General features: G+C 41.4%; 1 protein-coding gene across 5 annotated transcripts in view; it reads right to left on the bottom strand.

Annotated features, from left to right (window-relative positions):
- Positions 1-23,168, bottom strand: part of dennd6b (DENN/MADD domain containing 6B) — a 95,077-nt gene that overhangs the window by 29,250 nt on the left and 42,659 nt on the right. For all 5 annotated transcript variants that reach the window (XR_005944943.1, XM_041203652.1, XM_041203651.1 and 2 more), the window contains exons 7-13: positions 22,484-22,563; positions 21,474-21,536; positions 19,620-19,675; positions 19,031-19,153; positions 13,605-13,700; positions 8,406-8,500; positions 5,808-5,873 (exon numbers count right to left, since the gene is read on the bottom strand). Coding sequence is in view for 4 of the 5 variants with exons in the window: in XM_041203652.1 (XP_041059586.1) it covers positions 5,808-5,873; positions 8,406-8,500; positions 13,605-13,700; positions 19,031-19,153; positions 19,620-19,675; positions 21,474-21,536; positions 22,484-22,563 (579 nt within the window). In the remaining variant the exon portion in view is untranslated. The remainder of the gene's footprint in view (positions 1-5,807; positions 5,874-8,405; positions 8,501-13,604; positions 13,701-19,030; positions 19,154-19,619; positions 19,676-21,473; positions 21,537-22,483; positions 22,564-23,168) is intronic.

Genomic DNA, 23,168 nt, shown 5'->3' with positions numbered 1-23,168 from the left:
GCCCACTTGATTGGCACCCTCAATCACCAACTTAAACAATAACTCCCTCCACCATCAACACACATGGTAGCAGTATGTACATATACAAGATACAATGCAGTAACTCACCAAGGCTCCTTCAACAGCCCCTTCCAAACCTGTGACCTCCACCACCTAGAAGGGCAGCAGGTGCAGGGGAACACCAACACCTGCAAGTTGCCCTGAAAACCACACAACATCCTGACTTGGAACTTTTTCACTGTTCCTTCACTGTTACTGGATCAAGATCCTGGAACTCCCTTCCTAACAGCACTGTGGATGTATTTGCACCTGATGGGATTGCAACATTCAAGGCAGCGGCTCACCAGCACCTTCTCAAGGGCAATTAAGGATAGGCAACAAATGATGCCCACATCCCATAATAGAATAATGAAAGTAATTGTCCTAATTAATTACTGATTACTTACTTATTTATATTGTCCCTTGATTTAAATTCCTTAGCACTTCCATCCCCCTTCACGAATTCCTGCTGTCAATAAATTCCGGTTGGCACTCTGTTTAGGAGATTCACTTAACCCTCATCAAGCTCTGTGCTGAAAGCACTCTTGAAGAAGAGGTTAACTTAGAATCATAAAATGGTTACAGCACAGAAAGGAGGCCATTTGGCTTGTCATGTCCATGCTGGCTCTCGACAAGAGCAAATCAACTAGTCCCACTCCTGAGCCCTCTCCCCGTACCCCTGCAAATTTCTCTCTTCAGATGCTTATCCTATACCTTATGGAAAGCCACAACTGAATCTGCCTCAATCACACTCAGGCAGTGAATTCCAAATGCTAACCACTTGCTGCATAAATAATCTTTTCCTCATGTTGCCAATGGTTCTTTGGCCATTCGCCTTATATTGGAGTCCTCTGGTTCCCAATCTTTCTGACAATGGGAACAGTTTCTATCTAACTAATGTGTGTTTTAATTAGCATTTGGTAATTTAAATATTAACATAAACAAACCAGTTGTTGGAAGCAAGGTTGAACAAAACAAATGTAGGCATCTAGTACATCCCCATTCAGGGCACTGCTAATTTCTTACACCAACTGACCCAAGTTTATCATTCAAAAGAAGGTGTTCAGTTGAATGTATGTGACAATTGCAAGACAGTAATTGAGGTTAGCTGCTCACAATGTGATGGCACCATCGAGTAAATGCTTGCCAAAGGAGGTTTAAGTGAAATGTAGCCAAATAAGATTACATAGTCAGGCAAACAGACATGCGCCTAGTAGCCAAAACCAATGGTCCATTATCTTCCAGGTGTTAGAGTGTAGGACTGGTACACAAAGGAACAAGTGGCACTAAGGTTTTGGAGAAGGAATGGGAACAACCACAAGTGGTGGTACATGTTGGAATCAATCATATATGAAGCAATAGAACTACAGTCCTGCAAAAGGTATCCAAGTTTACAGACTTTGTCCTTCAGAATGTGTCACATTCCAACAGCTGGTAGATTCCATTCTGACAGGGACTGATGATTATCTCAACAATGCATGCAATGATACAGTCATTTTCAGTCAGACCTGGGAAGGACATTTCAATAATGTCACTACCCAGTTGAACAAAGCATGGTTCATGATTAAGGTTAAAAAACAAATATAACCATGGTATGGTTCAGGTTTTGTACTGAATGTTGATTCCATCATGTATTTGGTCTGCCCATGGTCAAGTATTCCTTGGTTATCTGATAACAAAGCTTCACCATTAACTAAGTTAACCCACAAAATGAAGTCCAGTCAAGTGGTTGGATCAGCCCAGGCAAAAAGGGCTTTTGAAAGATTGGTACTAAGTACAAACCATGCACTTGCTTCTCCCAACAATGCTCAAGCTTCATCCTCCACATCTACGCATTAGATTGAAGTATCAGTCCAGCTTGAAGTGAAGTAAATTAACTTGTGGAAGGACAAGAATTGTTTACCTAAATTGCAGGCTACTGCCTCAAGAGATGGTTTTTTCTAAAATTGAAAATTAATGTTTAAGTGATTCTGATGCTGCAGAGGCTACAGCCCTACTTACATGGAACTGCATTTATGATGTATTCTGAGCACAATCCCTTAATGTAGTTATAGTCGACTTGTGACAAAATGCACATCTGTTGCGATGGAGCATCACTCTGGAAGGATACAACACTGTTATCCAACATTGCAGTGGTTCCCAAAACAGGGTGCTGACACACTGTCACTTCAGAAGTAAGTGCAAATTCAATCCTCGCAAGTATTGCATTGGCATCACTCATGAGCATCGAATTCAAAAGTTACAAGACAAAACTGATCTCTCTTGGCAGCAGTTCCTTCAAATCAGTTATAATTGATAAAGAGCCAAATCTTGCTGAAGCAGGACAACTCACTGTGTTAGCCATTAGATAGACAAGTTTCCAGCACCTTTCACTTTGTGTCACAACTTGCTGGGAGTGCAAGATGATCATGGTATGGCGAGGAGAGCGAGATATCTGGGATCTTAGCGAATGACAGAACCAACAGTGTATCTCCTTAATCAATGAGATTTAAGGAGTGAGAAACAGAAGAACGACGAAGTGGGGGTGGATTAGAATCAAATCATGTGCAGATAAAGAAATAAACAGGGAAAGAGAGAAAGGAAAAGTAAGTAAATGAGTTAGAATTTAGAAGTCTGAAATTTTGAAAATTTCTAATAATTTACACATGCAGGAATGAGACTCTTTAATTGTTTAAATTGTCCCCTTTTTGGGCCAGAGTGATTGATTGTCATTACATTAATAATTATTACATTGGTAAGAAGGTACATATACTGTTGATTACAAACCGAAAATTTCTCAGGCAAATTTAATGGGCAATCAATCTGTTAGATTTGCAGGTTGTTAACAGGGTAGTTGAGGACGAGGTGCTGTTTGTGTGAAGCAAACTATGGAGCAATGTAAATGGAACACTAATTCTGGAAATTTCACAATTTACAGCATATCTCTTAATTCCCTGAATTTGTTGGCCAATGTGTGCATAATGCGTGAGTCATGAAATCAAGTTATTTTTCCAGAATTTGGCCCAAAGAATTTACAAGTTAACTGACTATTCCAGCCTAAATCACTATTAGTATTGCTCGCTTGTCTGTTTCCAAAGTTACATACAAGGTCCCAAGCACATATCCAAAATGTATACATGTTGTCTGATTGCTTCAATTATCTGTAGGGAAGTTAATAATTTTTGAATCCTTATCAATTATTCAGATCCAGCAAGCTTCGGCAAATCAGTCAAGGGGCATTTAAGTGACAGTATTTGTTCATTAAACTGAACTGGTAGAGGAGAGCTGGACCATAGGAACCTTTTGCTGTATTGGGTCTACAGCGACTCTTTGGTAAAGCAATCAAAAATAAATCTCACTGCCCCATTCTCTCTCACCATGTCTCTAAAACAATCAGAAACTAATTGCACAGCGCGACTCTCTTCTCATAGCTCTGTATCAATCCCAAGCTAATCCCACTGCTTTGCATTCTCCCAATAACCCTGTATCGTTTCCAAACTAATCCTACTGCCTCACTCTCCTCATAGCCCTGTATCAATCCCAAACTAATTTTACAGCTCCACTCTCCTCTCACAGCCCTGTATCAATCCTAAATTAATCCCATTATTCGACTCTCTTCCCCTATTGCTGTACCAATCCAAAACTAATCCCACAGACCTGATGCTCCCCATAGCTCTGAATTAATGCCAAACTAAATCTTCACTGCCCCACACTCTCCCTATAGCCTTGCATTTTCTTCTACTTCGAATATTTATCCAATTTTCCATTAGAATTTTCTCCTCCCATTGTAGACTGTTTATTATGATAGGGAGTCACAAAGCAATGGAAAGAAAGAATGAATGAAAGAAACAAAGAACTTGTTTTTGAACTGTAGATATTGTTGATAATGAGGAAACATGGCAATCAAGTTGTGCACAGCAAGGTCTTACACACCGCAATGAGATAAATGACCAGGTAATCTGTTTTAGTGAATGATAAATTTTGACCAAGACAGTTCTGCTCTGAACAGTGCTGTGGGTTCTTATACATCGCCTGACAGAGCAGCTGAGAACTCAGTTTAATGTCTCATCCGAAAAGCATTCACCACTCAGCAGACATGGCAGAGTTACAGTGGAGTTGGTGAATTTTTCCACCCTTTTCTACTCTGCTCTACTTTTCTAGGGTCTTTTGTTGGACACAGAGGCATCCATTCAATCAGGCCAGAGCAAGCAGTGAGAATGCTTCTCTCAGCAAAATACGATGATACAACAGAGGAGGCCTGAGGGAAAGAGGTCAGAGAAACACACAGGCTCCACAAAATAACATGCAAGTTTCCCTGCCTCTTCCTACTCTAGAAAAGCCCAATTGTTCCCCTGATCCTACACTGGCCTAGAGGGGTGAACATCAACCAGGCATCTGTTTCATGCCCATGGATGACTGTTGAAATGGTAAAGAGGCGCCCTTGTTAGCACTATCTGACAGCGCAGCACTCCCTCAGTACTGCCCCCCCAACAATGTAGTGCTCCTTCAGTACGGTGCTGAAGTGTCAGTCTAGATTCTGTACTTCCAGAGTAGACCTTGAACCCATGACATTCTGACATGGTAGCCTCTTAATCCAGCCTGACATTTTGTACTTTTGTTCATTATAGGAATACATAGTCACTGCAATAAATATTGTTTTTTTGCCCCCAGTGTGCAACACATTGCACTCATCTGTATTGACTTTATAAACAGAGGAATAAAAAACAAAAGCAAGGAAGTTATGCTAAACTTTCAGAAATCACTGGTTGGGCACCAGCTGGTGTGTTATATCCAATTCTGGGCACCACACTATAGGAATGATGTCAAGGCCTCAGAGGGTGTGCAGAGGAGAATGGTACTAGAATGGTACTGGAGATGAAAGGCTTCAGTTACGTGGAGAGACTGGAGAAGCTTTGATTGTTCTCCTTGTAGCAATGTAGGTTAAGAGGAGACTTGATAGAGGTGTTACAGGCCATGAAGGGTTTTGATAGAGTAAATAAAGAAAAATTGTTTCCTGTAGGAGGGTTGGTAACCAAAGGACACAGATTTAAGGTTATTGGGGAAAAAAACTAGAGATGACAGGTGGAAAAAAAAGGAACGAACTGTTATGATCTGGAATGCACTGCTTTAAATAGTAGCTTTCAAAAGGGAATGGGATAAATAATTGAAGGGGTAAAATTGACAGGGCTGTGGGGAAAAAGCAAGGGAATGCTACAAATTGGGTCACTTTGCCAAAGCGCATGCAGACATGATGGGCCGAATGGCCTGCTTCTGTGCTGTACCATGCTTTGATTCTATGTCACATGTGATTGTTTTACTGTTACTGTCATCTAAGACTTCCTTTATTAGAATGTTATCTGACTCATTTATCGTGCAATGAGAGTTCCTCTCACTGAATCTCTTAAGCATTGGAAGGGAAAGCAATCTCTTGCCAAAACTGCCTTCCACAACATCTGTGAATCTTGATTTCCAATCCTCTTGATTCCTGTTGGTTCAATCACTAGATCTCCTAAAATGAAATCAGACAGATCAGGGAGAGGTCTGGGCAATGAAAGGATCGTGTTTGCTTCACTGCACTACCCTGTCTTCATCAGGAGGAGGAGATCTTCATCTACAGCATCTGGACTGGATTTGAACTCAAGTTTCAAAAGTGAAAGGTCAGTGTCTGGCTGTGATACTCACCTTAATTTTCAGATACCCCTAACAAGACAAAGTAATCCTTGTATAGTCTAATAAGCTGTAGGCACGACTTGAGAAGGATCCCAAAGTAAAGGCCAAACCTTCATTACCTGGCTTTGTGTCCAGTGTCCTAAGCTTCATCAGTTTCTTCACTTTTATTTGTTTGGGTAAATCACCTGGAAAACAAAATCATAATGTGATTGCTGAAGCTACATTTTATGGTTTAAAGCGGATTCACAAAACTATTAAATATGAAGCTCGTGCTTCGAGATTAGATGTTATATCAATGAGAACAGATGATACACACATTACAGTACATACAAAATAACAGTGGATGCACAGCTCATGTAAAATAAGACAGGCGGCACATTGCAGTTACACTTCCAAGACTTGTAACACCGGGACACAAGAGGACAGCTTGAGTGGTTTAAGGGGCAGAAATAAATAATGTTACTATGTTGGAAGCCTGAGGTCTTTCTGATGGAGAGAATATGGGATCAGAACCACGGTTTGAGAATACTTAGGCTGCGAACAGTCTGTCTCAGCCTGAGACAGTGGCCAGGGAAGAGAACAGAATGGAGGCGAAGATAAGGAGCTTGTGGCAGGTTCCAAAGACCGGCTTCGGACGATCCAATATTTAACAGGGAAATACATGGCTCATTCAAAACTAGATAACATTTTTTAAATCATTGAAATAGTGTAGGCTGATTTGTTAATTCCACTGCACTGCAGGAAAAACTGAATTTCAGGACCTCTTTGGGGCCTAATTTGCTATTGTTTCCTCTACCTCTATGCTTACAATCTAAGACAGTCCAAATTTCAATTATTCATTCAGCTATTTTAGAACCCAGAGCTCAGATCATATCTCAGTTCAGCCTGAGAGTCTCTTAATTCAGAACTCTAACTTAGCTCTACAATGGACCTTAATCCATCATCTCACCTTTACAGCATTTCTTTTTTTAAAAGGAATGGATAGAAAATATTTTGAACAATAAGCTCTCAGGTGTTGCAGAAAGAAAACATCCAGTTTTTAAATGATAGCAAAAGACCTCTATTGCAATGTGTAACAGAAAGTGGCTTGCTATGTGCATGAAACAATTAAATGTAAGCCTAAATTTTGAGATGAGAACACTGGGGTCCACACATTACGCAAGGGTGACCAGCTGAGCTTGATTTTCAGATATAAACTTTGTCCCCTCATTAGAATAGGCTTCCTGTAAGTGGAATACTTGCTCAAGCAGCAAAGAACCAAATGCTAGCAGTCTCATAACATGAGAATGAGGCCAGCTGACAGTTACAAAATTGTTGCATCCGGCTCTTAAAGAGTGTTAAAGATTTGGGTCTGTTGTAGATATTTCCTTGATTAGACAGCTCCAAGTTAAGAGCTGGTAACTGCAAAATAGGCAAATCAGTTTCCTTCTACTTGGTAAGTTATATGAATATGTTTCTAAGGAACCACTGATGTTTTCTTATACTGATATTAGAGCAGTCCAAAAGCTGATCCCACTACCTTCCCCTTTATCCAGAGCCTTGCATGTTTTTCTGCCTCAATGTTTATCTAATTTTCTCTGTTTTACCTATTCCTTATAGAAAAGAATTCCATACTTTTAACAACTCTCCACCTAAAGAACTTTTCCTAACCTCTTCCCCAGTGATAACCTTGAATTAATGATTCCACGTCACTGTCACCCTGAGCAAAACAAATCTTTCCTTATTCACCCCAGTAAAAACCTTAATCATTTTAAAACCTCATCAAATATCCCCAGCATCAGTGGAAATAATGCTAGAAATCATTAGCAAAAATGAAAATGCATTGAATTGAAGGTAATGTGCTGGATTAGTACTGCAAATCAATTCTGTGCAGCATACCTCAGGAAGAATATTTTATTCTTAGTGTAGTGCAGATTCAATAGAGTGCTGGCAATGAGGACAATTTGCATAATTATGGAGTTCAGAAGGTTGAGGGTTGGACAAATCAAGGAACTTAAAATTATTGCAGAATTTAATAGTATGGATAGAAAGAAATTATTTTCTCTGGTGGGAAAATCTAGAACACAGAGGCATAACCTTAAAATTAGAGCTAGGCCTTTCAGGAGTGCAATTGAGAAGAATGTTTTCACTGAAAGGTTAGTGGAAATCTGGAAATGTCTCCCCAAAAAGCAATGGGTGTAGGAGGGGCAACTGGAATTTTTAAGACTGAGATTGATTTGTTAGGGAAGGGTATCTAGGGGTCTGGAGCCAAGATCGGTGATGTAATTAAGATAAGCCATAATCTAACTGAATGTTTAACAAGATTGAGAGATCATTTATGTGCTCTTATTGTTCGAGTGCCAAATGTGGTGTTTGGCAAAGAATACTCTCTGCCTTCATCTGAATATCAGTTTGTGTAGCTTTGTGAAGTACTTTGCATTCCAATTCTGTTTAGTAAGGTTTCTGCCAAAGTGAATGATGAAACAAGATTGAGAGGTTAAATGGCTTCCTTCAGTTCCCAAGATCTTACAAAATCATGCAAAAAAAAGGACATTTAATGATCACATTACTTGCACATGATGCAATAACATAAAATGGTTCATCGCTCATCTCCCTCAAAGAAAAAAAATTTTCTGAACCCTTTTTCATGAACACAGGGCTCTGCACATATTTAACTCAGTACAGGTTTAAGAGCTGTGTCTCAGAACAATAAGTTACGCTCACCATTCCTTCCTTACCTGACATTCTGACTTCTCCAATACGAATAATGTGTGGCCAGTGCTGGAATGTTTTGATGAAGAAAGGATTGGTCACTCCCAAAATAACATTTGGCCTAGTCAAAATAAATCACACCACCTAAATCAATACAGAGTACAAGGAGTAAAGAAAATAACCCACTGATAGTGCTCTGGAATTGATGATATAGGGAACACAGAGATGAAAGATTGTTATAACCAGTCTAAATGTCTCGTTATAAACTTACAAAGGACTTGGTTAATATTAACATGACAGGAAATTCCCTAATTAGTACTGGTGAATATACAGATCCCATTTCCACATTTTTCTCCCCCTCACATGTATATAGTGGGGGTGGGTGACAAAAACTTGCATTTGTACAATGTACTCCAAGACTTCTATCTGCTATCAAGTCAGCTTCAAGGGGTATGATGATGGTTTATTAATAGTTATTGCTCCAATTTTTTCTTCTGTCTTTCTACTACTTCCAGGAAGGATTTGACACCAATTCCTTCAGATTGCACACAGCACCCAACTTTCTCTTGAAGGATATCAGAATTTCTAGCGCTGCTCCATTCCAGGTACTAGTTCCTTACTGAATGAAGAAATGCTTTCTAAAATCAGCTCTAAATTTATATTTTACCAGCTTGTACATATGTCCTCTAATCCTGCAATTATGGTTTAACTTGGAAATATTGCTCCAAATAGACTTCTCCTACTCCGCTAAGCATCTTAAGTACCACCATAACTTTCCTCATAGCTCAGACTTTGACATTTGATTGGCCTCATTGGCCCTCTTCTGCCCAATTTAAGAGTTTGAAAGGTCATCAGCCCGAAACGTTACCTCTGCTTCTCTCTCCCCCAGATACTGCCAAACCTGCTGAGTATTTCCAGCATTTTCTGTTTTTATTTAAGTGATTGATTGCTTATCTTGCATTTGGATGAGAAAAATTAAATGTAGTATGTAGGATGTACCTTTAACTTAGCAACATATCATTTCAAAACAAAAACAGAAACAGAAGTACGTGGAAAAACTCAGCAGGTCTGGCAGCATCAGCGGAGAAGAGTACAGTTGTCGTTTCGAGTCCTCATGACCCTTCAACAGAACTAAGTAAAAATAGGAAAGGGGTGAAATATAAGCTGGTTTTAGGAAGGGGGGGTGCGGTTTGTTGGGACAAGCAGCCAGTGATAGGTGGAGATAACCAAAAGCTGTCACAGACAAAAGAACAAAGAGGTGTTGAAGGTGGTGATATTATCTAAAGGAATGTGCTAATTAAGAGTATAAGACAGGACAGATAAGGTACAGATAGCTCTAGTGAGGCTGGGGGAATACTAAAAGGTAGAAATAAACAATGGTGGAAATACATTAAAAATAATGGAAATAGGTGGGAAAAGAAAAAAATCTACATAAATTATTGGAAAAAACAAAAAGGAGGTGGAAGAAACGGGAAGGGGGTGGGGATGGAGGAGAGAGTTCAAGATCTAAAGTTGTTGAATTCAATGTTCAGTCCGGAAGGCTGTAAATTGCCTAGACAGAAGGTGAGGTGCTGTTCCTCCAGTTTGCATTGAGCTTCACTGGAACAATGCAGCAAGCCAAGGATGGACATACGGGCAAGAGAGCAGGGTGGAGTGTTGAAATGGCAAGCGACAGGGAGGTCTGGGTCATGCTTGTGGACAGACCGAAGGTGTTCTGCAAAGCAGTCACCCAGTCTGCGTTTGGTTTCTCCAATGTAGAGGAAACCGCATTGGGAGCAACAAATGCAGTAGACTAAGTTGAGGGAAATGCAAGTGAAATGCTGCTTCACTTGAAAGGAGTGTTTGGGCTCTTGGACGGTGAGGAGAGGGGAAGTGAAGGGGCAGGTGTTGCATCTTCTGCATTTGCATGGGGAGGTGCCGTGGGAGGAGGAGTAGGGGGTGATGGAGGAGTGGACCAGGGTGTCATGGAGGGAATGATCCTATGGAATGCCGCCAGGGGGGTGAAGGCAAGATGTGTTTGGTGGAGGCATCATGCTGGAGTTGGCGTAAATGGCGGAGAATGATCCTTTGAATGAGGAGGCTGGTGCGGTGATAAGTGAGGACAAGGGGGACCCTATCATGGTTCTGGGAGGGAGGAGAAGGCGTGAGGGTGGATGCACGGGAGATGGGCTGGACACAGTTGAGGGCCCTGTCAACTACCGTGGGTGGAAAACCTCGGTTAAGGAAGAAGGAGGACATGTCAGAGGAACTGTTTTTGAAGGTAGCATCATCGGAACAAATGCGACAGAGGCGAAGGAACTGAAAGAATGGGATGGAGTCCTTACAGGAAGCAGGGTGTGAGGAGCTGTAGTCGAGGTAGCTGTGGGAGTCAATAGGCTTGTAATGGATATTGGTGGACAGTCTATCACCAGAGATTGAGACAGAGAGGTCAAGGAAGGGAAGGGAAACGTCAGAGATGGACCATGTGAAAATGATGGAGGGGTGGAGATTGGAAGCAAATTAATAAATTTTTTCAGGTCCCGACAAGAGCATGAAGCAGCACATAAGTAATCATCGATATACTGGAGAAAGAGTTGTGGGAGGGGGCCGGAGTAGGACTGGAACAAGGAATGTTCCACATACCCCATAAAGAGACAGGGATAGCTGGGGCCCATGAGGGTACCCATAGCCACAGCTCTTATTTGGACGAAGTGAGAGGAGTTAAAGGAGAAATTGTTCAGTGTGAGAACAAGTTCAGCCAGGTGGAGGAGAGTAATGGTGGATGGGGATTGTTCGGGCCTCTGTTCGAGGAAGAAGCAGAGAGCCCTCAGACCATCCCGGTGGGGGATGGAGGTGTAGAGGGAATGGACGTTCGTGGTGAAAAGGAAGCGGTTGGGGCCAGGGAACTGGAAATTGTTGATGTGACATAAGGTGTCAGAGGAATCACGGATGTAGGTGGGAAGGGACTGGACAAGGGGAGAGAGAAGGAAGTCAAGATAGCGAGAAATGCGTTCCGTGGGGCAGGAACAGGCCAACATGATTGGTCTGCCAGGACAGTCCTGTTTGTGGATTTTGGGTAGGAGGTAGAAGCGGGCCATCTGAAGTTGGGCGACTATCAGGTTGGAAGCTGTGGAAGGAAGATCTCCAGAGGAGATGAGGTCAGTGACAGACCTGGAAACAATGGCTTGATGTTCAGTGGTGGGGTCATGGTCCAGGGAGAGGTAGGAGGAAGTGTCTGCGAGTTGATGCTCAGCCTCTGCGAGGTAGAGGTCAGTGCGCCAGACAACAACAGCACCACCCTTGTCAGCGGGTTTGATGATAATGTTAGGGTTGGACCTGAGAGAACAGAGTGCAGTGAGTTCAGAGAGAGATAGGTTAGAATGGGTGAGAGGAGTAGAGAAATTGAGACGACTAATGTCATGCTGACAGTTCTCAATGAAAAAATCAAGAGAAGGTAAGAATCCAGAGGGAGGGGTCCAGGTGGAGGGAGAATATTGGAGGTGGGTAAAAGGATCCGTTGAATGGGGAGAGGACTCTTGCCCAAAGAAGTGAGCACGGAGACGAAGGCAGTGGAAGAAGAGTTCAGCATCGTGCCAAGTCCGAAATTCATTGAGATGAGGGCGTAAGGATATGAAACTAAGTCCTTTGCTGAGCACTGAACGTTCAGCATCAGAGAGGGGAAGGTCTTTAAATTAAATTATCATATAATTTCAGTATGACAGCTTTAGACTTGGGGGTTATTTTAGGGAAAGGGTGATAACAGGCAATAAGTGGGTGCTGTGCTAATGTGGCATCCCTGTTAAAAAGTCTGTTTTAGCTGCAATTTACATGCTAATTGATGACTACCATCATTTAACTGTACTTGGAGATGCTAAAATAGACACCTGCACATTAGCACTTGGGCACTGATTAGGGACAATTTTTGTGGAGCAGGACATGTAGCTACCACATACATTCTTACACTAAAGGTATGCAGTACGCTGGATAACAAACAATGGCATGGATTAGGATGGCCCAGGAATGGAGGGAGTGGGTATACAGGTTTTTGGCGCAGCACTGAAGGTTCTGGAGGAGGATGTACAGAGAAGGAAGGATATCCTTTACCAGCAGTGAAAAAGGAGGTCACAGAGGAAAATAATGCTTTGGAGGTGGGAGAAGATTGCCCCTCCCCACCCCCCAGGTCATGGCTCCAGTTCCACAAAAAAATCCCCATCTCAGATTACTTTTGTGTCTTTGCCATTATTTATCCTTCAATCACCATCCCTAAAAACAGATGATATGGTCATTTATCTTAATGCTGTTTGTAGGATCTTGCAGTGTGAAAATTTGCTGCTGTGTTTTCTACATTATAACAGTGACTATGCTTCAGAAGTACATAATTGGCTGTAATCCACTTCACAACACTGAAGTTATTAAAGGTGCTATAGAAATGCAAGCCTTTCTTTCTTTTGTTGATACTTGATTTTCTTCCTGGTTCTGTTTGTAAAATTTCAAAAAGTAAATTATCTTAAAGGTTTATTAGTGTTACCATCTTCTTCTTATCATTTATCCCTGACTGAGCTTCTCTCAATGCGACAGGTCAGCTGATTTTGCATGTTTCCATTTGCTCTAATCTACACAAAAATAAAAAGACTTGCATTTATAGTGCCTTTCACATCCTCCAAACGTCCCAAAGCGCTTTATAGTCAATTAAATACTTTTTAAGTGTAGTCATCATTGTAATGTGGGAAATGCAGCAGCCAATTTGCACACAGCTAAATCACACAAACTGTAATGTGGTAATGACCAAATATTCTGTTTTTGTGCAAAATATAGGCCAGGACACAGAAGATAACTCCCTGGCTCTTCTGGGAAATAGTGCCATGAAATCTTTAGCAGCCACCTGAGGTTTAGTGTCTCATCCAAAAGACAACACCTCTGACAGTGTGGCACTTCACAAGTGCTGCACTTGAGCGTCAGTCTAGATTTCTGTGCTCAAGTCCTGGAGTGTGAAACTCACAACCTTCCGAATCAGAAGCAAGGATGTTACCAACTGAGCCACAGCTAACACACAGGGAAGAAGCATCAATTTACCTTGTTCATGAGCACTGTAACAGACTTCTTACCATACTCAGCCAGAGGGCAGCGAAGTTCACTCACTGTACAGCTTACTGCAATTAGGAAGTTTCACTTCAATGTGCTAACTCCAAGACTCCATTCCACCACTTCAACAAACACAATTAAAAATCATTTATGTTTCAACTTACGGTGCCTGCGTTCGCGTTGTATACTCTTTAAATTCAGTGTCATGGATGGTGAAGTAAGGCCGATAGTCACAGCAGTATCTCAGGGGTGCAATACAACTACAACAGAGAACAAACAGACTGACAGCAAATCCAACTACTATGCTCAGATGTTCAAATTCTGTGTGAAGGAGGGTATGGACAGATTTACCAAAACAAAACAAAAACAGAATTACCTGGAAAAACTCAGCAGGTCTGGCAGCATCGGCGGAGAAGAAAAGAGTTGACATTTCGAGTCCTCATGACCCTTCCACAGAACTGAGCGAATATAAGGAAAGGGGTGAAATGTAAGCTGGTTTTGGGGATTGGAGAGGGAGGTGGTTCTAGGGACAGGCAAGCAGTGATAGGAGCAGATAATCAAAAGATGTCACAGACAAAAGAACACAGAGGTGTTGAAGGTGGTGATATTATCTAAACGAATGTGCTAATTAAGAATGGATGGTAGGGCAGTCAAGGTACAGCTCTAGTGGGGGTGGGGTGGAAAGACTAGCAGGGCATAAAAGATTTAAAAATAATGGAAATAGGTGGGAAAAGAAAAATCTATATAAATTATTGGAAAAAAACAAAAGGAAGGGGGAAAGAAACAGAAAGGGGGTGGGGATGGAGGAGGGAGTTCAAGATCTAAAGTTGTTGAATTCAACGCCCTGTCACTTGCCATTTTAACACTCCACCCTGCTCTTTTGCCCACATGTCTGTCCTTGGCTTGCTGCATTGTTCCAGTGAAGCCCAACGCAAACTGGAGGAACAGCACCTCATCTTCCGACTAGGCACTTTACAGCCTTCTGGACTAAATATTGAATTCAACAACTTTAGATCTTGAACTCCCTCCTCCATCCCCACCCCCTTTCTGTTTCTTCCCCCTTCCTTTTGGTTTTTCCAATAATTTATATAGATTTTTCTTTTCCCACCTATTTCCATTATTTTTAAATCTTTTATGCCCTGCTAGTCTTTCCACCCCACCCCCACTAGAGCTGTACCTTGACTGCTCTACCATCCATTCTTAATTAGCACATTCATTTAGATAATATCACCACCTTCAACACCTCTGTGTTCTTTTGTTCTTTTGTCTGTGACATCTTTTGATTATCTGCTCCTATCACTGCTTGCTTGTCCCTACAACCACACCACCCACCCCTCCAACTTCTCCCGCCCCCCCCACCTTAAACCAGCTTATATTTCACCCCTCTCCTTATATTCACCCAGTTCTGTGGAAGGGTCATGAGGACTCGAAACGTCAACTCTTTTCTTCTCCGCCGATGCTGCCAGACCTGCTGAGTTTTTCCAGGTAATTCTGTTTTTGTTTTGGATTTCCAGCATCCACAGTTTTTTGTTTTTACCAAAACAAAGCCCTTAAGTAAACGAAATAGAAAGTAGGTAACAAAGAAAGATTAAACCTTCACTCGCCCAATCCACTCTACATACCTGACAAGTTGAATAGCCGGAAGTTAAAATATAAACCAAATAAAACCAAATGTTTTGTCCCAGATCACTCAGCAATCCTTATTAGCTACTTGATAATATATCACAAAGAGTGAAGAAGAATTTCATACAATTTTCACATTTTGGCTGCTCTCTAACAAAGCAATCTGGTTCTTAAGCGTCCCTTCTACATTCTATTAACACACACAACATCAAAGTAAACTGGTGTAATTAGAGATGGTCAAACACTTAGACAAATGCTGTAGTTAGTGGGAAAAGCTGTGGCTGTGTTTCTTAGAACAGAGGAGGTTAAAGCAGAGGTTCCCAAACCATGGGTCACGACCCTGATGGGCTCTCACTCTGGGGTCCCTTCAATTTTCAAGCATTAAAATGGGGTGCCAGTGGAAAAATTTTTGGAAAGCACTGGATCAATGGGAAACTTAATAGAGGTGTTCAAAATCATGAAGAGTTTTGGTAGAATAAATAAGCAAAAGGTGTTCCAATGGTTGAGGTCAGTAACCAGAGAACACAAATTTAGGGTAATTGCCAATGAACGAGAGGCGACCTGGACATAATTTGATTTTTTTTAAACACAGGTGAATTGTTAAAATCTGGAATGCACCGCCTAAATTTAATACTAACTTTCAACAGTGAATTGGACAAATATTTGAAGGGGAAAAGTCTACAGGGTTTTAAGGAAAAGGCAGAGAAATCAAGCTAATTGGGGTGAATGGCCTCCTTCTGTGCTGCATCATTCTTTGATTCCAAGTTATTGTGGAAGTTGGTCAGACAGGATCTTCTTCTGAATACATGCTGACTGCTTTAACTAGGTTAATTAAGGTACTGGCGATCCTCAAGTTTATTTCTGACCATCAATTTCATTTTCTGCATTCAATTCCACAATTTGCACTGAAGTTAGACTGATGGTTCTGCAGTTTGCCTATCTTTTTAGCCAGATTTCCACCACATCACAGCTCCCTAATACCACAAATACTCCAGTTCTAGCATCTTACTGGAAATTGCTTTATCATTCATGTATATACATCTTATTATCAAGGGGTTGCCTCTGGTAATGAGCTGGTGAATCTTTGCTGCTGTGCCTTTTCCATTGTTTTTATTTCCCTCATTAATAGGAGGCCCAAAAGCGTGCAGGATATTGCAAATGTGGCCTAACTAAGGTTTTGTATAACTTCAAGGTTTCCTCCTTGCACCTGCATTCTCGGCCTTTAGATATAAAAATAAGGGCCTGAATCCTACGTTCATCAGGCGCGCAGGATTAGCAGACCCGGAAGCAGAGGTGAAATGCAATCAGCCTCCAAATGCAATTTCGCGTTGGCTGGCCAATTAACTGCCAGCCAGCATGAAACACATGCTGAGAAAGGCTCAGCACTGCCGGAGGGGATGCAGTGTGAGGGCGGGCACCAAGAGAAAGGAGGGTATGGGCTTGCACTCCCTGAAGGCTAACAGCTGCTGTGGAGCCGCCTCAGGGAGCTGCAGTAACTTAAAAATGAAATGAGCTCAATAAACTGCTGCAAACTGTGAATGCAAGCACCTGGCAGCAGACTACATAGCAGACCATCCCTCAAACATCTTTTATTTTACTTAACCCCAGACATTTCATCCCGCCCTGGATGTAGTTTGTCGTGAAAATGTGAAGGCCAGCTGGCCGTTTGGCCTGTCCGCCAACTGTAAAAATGGATGGGCTGCGAAAAGTCACTGACAAGTGGCTCCTTAATGGGCTTAATTGCCCACTTAATAGTCGGCATGTGCACTTCCAATTCCTGTGCAGGCTCGCTGACTGTAATGTTGCGCACGAGCCCGATGACATCAGGACATACGCCCGATGTCTTCTCGTGCGATTCCGGGTCGGGCGCACACCTGCATGACAGCTAAGATTCTGGCCATGGATTCCAATTTACTTTTTTATGATCTGATCTATCATTGAAATAAATAAGGAAAAGATGTTTCCAGTGGTTGAGATCACTAACTTCGCATTCTATTAGTACTTCCTGCACTTCATTCAGCTGAGCTGTACCCTTCCTGTAACAACGGGTCCTAAAATACAAACACCATTGGCTCCAGGTGCAGCCTGATCCACACTTTTTACCGTGGCAAGATAATATTCTTTGATCTATATGGTTTGTGATTTTATGTAAATTAACAGAAGACATACACCAGCTTGATATGTTTAGGGATCTGTCTAATATGACTCCCAGAACTTCCACTTGGTTTGTTCTAGTCAGTATTTTCCTACTATTCCTATAATCCTTCTGCTTACTTTATATCCTTAAATGTATGACTTTAGTGATCTGCATTCAACTGCATCAACAAAATACATCCCAAAATAATCCAAGGCCATCTTGGCTTTCCCTGCTAAAAAAAAAATGACTGTCATTTACAAATTTAGAGATGAAATTACCATCATCCTTTTCAAAATTTTCATAAATGATCTAGAAAAAAACCAAGCAATCCGTCATAGCTCACAAAGGAGTATAAGAAAGCATGATTTGGGATCTAGAGAATTAAACACATTAGGATAATCTCACAGAATTGGCACTCTATTCATTGGAAAGGAGAAGATTGAGAAGGATATTCAAATTAATAAGGCTCAAGGAAGTTGAGGATCAGTTAGGGACATTTGACCAGATAGCAGAACGAGGGGATAACAGTATAAACTAAAAAGGGGCAGATGCAAGTGACATGCAAAAAAGTATTTCCTTAACAAGGAAGCAGCTTAATGGTTGTAGAATCAACTAGCTTAGATCTCTTGAAGGGTAATTATCTGTCCAAGATTTTCTTGTATAAGACAAAAACAAAAACAGAAATATCTAAAAAAAACTCAGCAGGTCTGGCAGCATCGGTGGAGAAGAGCACAGTTGATGTTGAGTCCTCATGACCCTTCAACAGAACTAAGTAAACATAGGAAAGGGATGAAATATAAACTGGTTTAAGGGGGGGTGTTGGGACAAGAAGAGCTAGTTAAAGGGCCAGTGATAGGTGGAGATATCCAAAAGATGTCACCGACAAAAGGACAAAGAGCTGTTGAAGGTAGTGATATTATCTAAAGTAATGGGCTAATTAAGGGTAGAAAACAGGACAAACAAGGTACAGATAGCTCTAGTGGGGGTGGGGTGAAGGAATACTAAAAAGGCTAAAAGGTAGAGATAAAACAATGGATAGAAATACATTTAAAAATAATGGAAATAGGTGAGAAAAAAAATCTATATAAATTATTGGAAAAAACAAAAAGGGGGAAAAATGGAATGGAGGAGAGAGTTCATAATCCAAAATTGTTGAACTCAATATTCAGTCCAGAGGCTGTAAAGTGCCTAGTCGGAAGATGAGGTGCTGTTCCTCCAGTTTGCATTGAGCTTCACTGGAACAATGCAGCAAGCCAAGGACGGACATATGGGCATGACAGCAGGGTGGAGTGTTGAAATGGCAAGCGACAGGCAGGTCTGGGTAATGCTTGCAGACAGACCAAAGGTGTTCTGCAAAGCGATCACCCAGTCTGCGTTTGGTCTCTCCAATGTAGAGGAAACTGCTTTGGGAGCAACGAATGCAGTAGACTAAGTTGAGGGAAGTGCAAGTGAAATGCTGCTTCACTTGAAAAGAGTGTTTGGGCCCTTGGACGGTGAGGAGAGGGGAAGTGATGGGGCAGGTGTTGCATCTTCTGCGGTTGCATGGAAAAGTGCCATGGGAGGGGGTTGAGGAGTAGGGGGTGATCGAGTGGACGAGGGTGTCACGGAGGAAACGATCCCTATGGAATGCCATCAGGGGGAGTGAAGGGAAGATGTGTTTGGTATAAAGCTTTGACCCAACTAACTGATTGCTAAATTTTCTATTCAGTCTGCTAAATTTTATATTCAGTCAATTAATTTAGTTCTCAAAAGCTGAAATTCAATATACAAGATATCCAAAAAATGTCACTTGAGCCACAAGAGACTTACTGCAAATAGTTCCCTACTCACCTGGTCAGTGCCAGCACTGTATCTGAAGAAATTTTGGGGGATGTTGCCATGACAATCACTGGTTCTCCAAGCAACATCAGCTCCCAAAGCATTTGCATATGGATCAGAATTGACTGGAAACACCTGACACAGGAAGAATACATCAGGGAAACAGAATGGGTTGCAGCTAAGAAATTGAACCTTTTTTAAATTAGGCCAAATAAAGGCCAGTGGATCAAAGAAACTCATGGTACCCTCAATCCCACCCCATCCACCTTATCATATCTCAGAATCCCTCTTTCCAAAACACATCAGTTGAATCTTACATTGTTCAGATTGTCCATTTCAAAGACCTAAATCTTAAAGACAGTTGATATGTTACAGCTTAACATCCCCAGAAAGAGAATAAATAACTGTAGATGAATCTTTTTAGGTCATAGCTCCAGATGGCAGTTCCAAAGATGGTAGTGTTATTTTTTAAAAATGTCACCAATTTTAACTATCAACATTTCAAAGATATTTGAACACTTATACTGCAACATCGCAATTATGTCACTAGGCTCATGCCATATTCACTCAAGTCCATTTACTGCACTGAAGTAACTCTTACCCGAAGAGATCCAACTCGTTTACTGTGGGAATGACCAATGGCGCTGGCAACAGATTCTGTGGGGAAAATAAATAAAGCTTTTCAATTTTCAACATAGGGCAGAATTTTGCCCTTGTTGGGCAGGCTCGGCAGGGGGTGGGCAGGTGTGGTTGGGAAGCTGATCACCGCCACTGGCGGGCCGTGAAACGTGAATGGCAGCACTTAGTGCTGCCTGTGTGGGCAGGGGGAGGGTGAGCGGCATGAGCGCGAACTTTGCGCATGCACCACTACTACCTCAGGGAGATGGAGAGTTTTTTTAAAAATTATTAAAGATCTGAAAAATGCAGCAAAACATGTCCCTTCATGTGACTCTGCCTTGTGAGTAAGAACACATTATTAATTAAATTTCAAATTTTTTATTTTTATTTGCTTTAGGAAACCTCATCCCACCCATGGATGAGGTTTCCTAAAAAGTGCAAAAGCCGTTTGGCATTTTTGCCTGCCTACCAACCGTAAGGTTGGACAGGCAATGAAAAATTTTGTTCAATTATCTTTTTAATGGCTTTAACAGGCCTTTTAAGTGTCAGCAGGCACGCTGTCGACTCCAGCACACGCCCACTGAACGAAACACCACGCGACTGCGAGTTGACATCGAGACGCTCACCCGACGTCAATTCTCGTCATTTTACGCTTGAGCAGGTCAGGCGTGCACCCACCCGCTGAGGTAAAAGTTTTGCCCATAGTACGCTTTTTAAAACATTTTTGGAAAAGGATCAAATAGATAGGAATAGTGTCTCTAATACAATTTGGGTACAACATCCTTCACCACACGCAGTGTGTTTTACCATATAGCGTCTTTTACCATATGGTGTCTCAAATTCTGTAAAATCTAGGTTCCACATCCAGTAAAGAATTCAAAACATTACTCTCAAACCGCTATTCATAGCAGCACATTAACAGAGTGAGCATGAGACCTCTGGTGCGCCTAGTTCACCCTTTCAAACTTTCCCTTTTTTTTTAAACCATGCTTATATAGTTAAGCGCCCTGTATCTCCTTTGCATATTGGAATTCATTCAATCCTTTTAAAATCTGCCACAGTTTTATTTTCCATGAACCAACTGGTAACCTGCTCCACCATTCTCAGCCCATTACTGAAAAAGAGTTACCTACATTTTCTTTTGACACCCTTAACTATAAACTGTGCTCTCCAATCCTTAAATCTTGTGCCTGATTGAAGAGCATTCCTGGAACCAAATTCACAAAGCTCATGAATATTAAATAAAGCCCAATAAAACCTTTCCTCGTCCTTCACTTTTCCAGGGGAGTCATCCCACCACCAACTTCTTGCAGCCCTAACAATCGTCCAATTCTAACCTCTTGCACATCCCCAATTTCCTTCATTCCACTATTGGCAGCCATTACTTCAGCTGTTTAGGCCCTAAGCTCTGGAATTCCCTCCCTATACTTCCCTGCCTCTCAAACTCTCTTTCCTCCTTTAAGGCATCCCTTAAAACCTGTCCTAATATCTTTATGTGGTTCAGCATAAAATGTTGTTTGATGATGCTCTTGTGAAGCAGGTAAGTTTTGTTCTGTTTATTGATCCATTTAGGATCACACTCATTTAGCACTACACTCGCTAATCTTCAGGTTAGGATTTTCCAGTCCCGTGAAAAGTCAATGGACTTTAGGCTGGCCCACCACATCCCCCACAGCAGTTCCTACCATGGTGGGGCCGGAAAATCTTGACCTCAGTTTCTACTTACCCCACATGTTATGCAGTTTTAATAGATTTACCAGCTTCCACTCCCCGTTAAGAACATCTAGCGGTGGGCCATCATCATACTTAATAAGAATAGTGTGCATTTTTGCCATACCTCCTGGTTTGACTGTTTGAGAGGGCTCGTTCCAAGTTTGTCTTTCTTGGATGGAATTCGCACCTATGAGTGAGTGGAAAATGTAAAACTTAAGACAGAAAAAGGAAACAATCCTAAACGCATTTTAAAAATTTAGAACTAAGGATTTACAAAAACCAAGGATTTACAAAACTTTTTCTAATACTCTTTTTCACAAAGTATTTCTATACTTGCCCTCCCCAAGGCTCTCAAAATCCCCCAAATTAAAAAGGATTAATTGCACTTGATTTATAGGACATTGCCCTGATGATGGAAAATTAAGCACAGAGAATAGGGTCAATAGTATTGGCAAACTGCCACATTATAGATTCTATCCATTTATTTAACTCCCTGAGTATCTCCTCATCAAAACAGAATTCTGGACTACATATTTAACCTAGGAATAGTATGTGGATTATGCTATACTTAGATATGCTTTTTGAGCATCTTATACCAACACTGAAGAGAACAGAAATTCTCATCGCCATGCTGGATTATAAAACAGATAAAAAGAACAGTGAATCTCTGACAAGAAGCCAACAATTATTAGGTCAAGTTGAAAACAATGTGAAATGGTCAGAGCAGAGGATACAGATTCTCTATCTTGTGGGCATGTGCAATATCTAAAAGACTGCACCGAGAACAAGACTCCAAATCTGAGTTAAAGAATGCCAAAGAAGAGAAACAAGAGCAGTTAGAAATGCTGAATTTTAGGCTGTGATAAATCCCTAAAGAAATGTCTATGTACGGGGTCTGAACTGGGAACCTGGGTTAAGATAATATTCTTTCATCTCAGGAGTCCTTGGTTCAAATCTCCCAGCAGAAAGATGGAATCTGTTTCATGTCTCGGAAAGAAGGTATGACATGAGTTACAGTCTGCTTATTCTACAATAGTCCTTACTGAGTTTTAAGTCCCAAACAACTGCAGGACATCTGGGTTTCTCCTCACCAAACTCCAAATATCCATGTTCCAAATTTCTGCCCATTCATACCTGAATGACCACTCCCATGACAGGTAGGCTGAGTGTTTTTCCAGGGATTGGTGCTGGCCATTGGTCTACCTCGTTACAAACTGCAAAAAAAAGAGTAGGCAGCATTCAGAATTCATAAATTGAACACAATTTTCTGCAACTATTTTCTTCAACTCTACCTTTACCCAGAATTATTCCCACTATGGCGTCTGATAACCCAAAGAATGAACTCAAGTCTTTGAATGGGACTTGTGACCTCAAATGTCATGCAAGGGCAACAGCTCAGGCTATCAATGGAATTCCCAGATTCCACCAAAGGTGAAATGAGGAGAAACATATGTTATGATCAGCAATGCACTGCCTGAAAGTGTGGAGGAAGCAGATTGAATAGTAACTTGCAAAAGGAAATTGGATAAAAACTTGAAGGGGTAACATTTGCAAGGATATGGGGAAAGGACAGGTGAATGGGGAAAATTGGAAGCTCTTTCAAAGAGACGGCACAGGCACAATGGGGCAAATGGCCTCTTATAGTGCAGTATCATTCCAAGATTCTATGCCTTCCTCCACTTCCCACACCTCTACTTCTACCAGGTAGAAACTAATCAAAGTCTTTGGAAAAACTTCTAGAAATGCTTGTATAAACTTTGCAAAAGTGTTGCACACTGCACAAGTTAAATAGAGAAAACTCCAACTGAACTGGAGAGAA

This window comes from Carcharodon carcharias, chromosome 13 (assembly GCF_017639515.1).
Source record: "Carcharodon carcharias isolate sCarCar2 chromosome 13, sCarCar2.pri, whole genome shotgun sequence".
Lineage (NCBI taxonomy): Eukaryota > Metazoa > Chordata > Chondrichthyes > Lamniformes > Lamnidae > Carcharodon > Carcharodon carcharias.
This window is presented reverse-complemented; position numbering and strand designations above follow the sequence as displayed.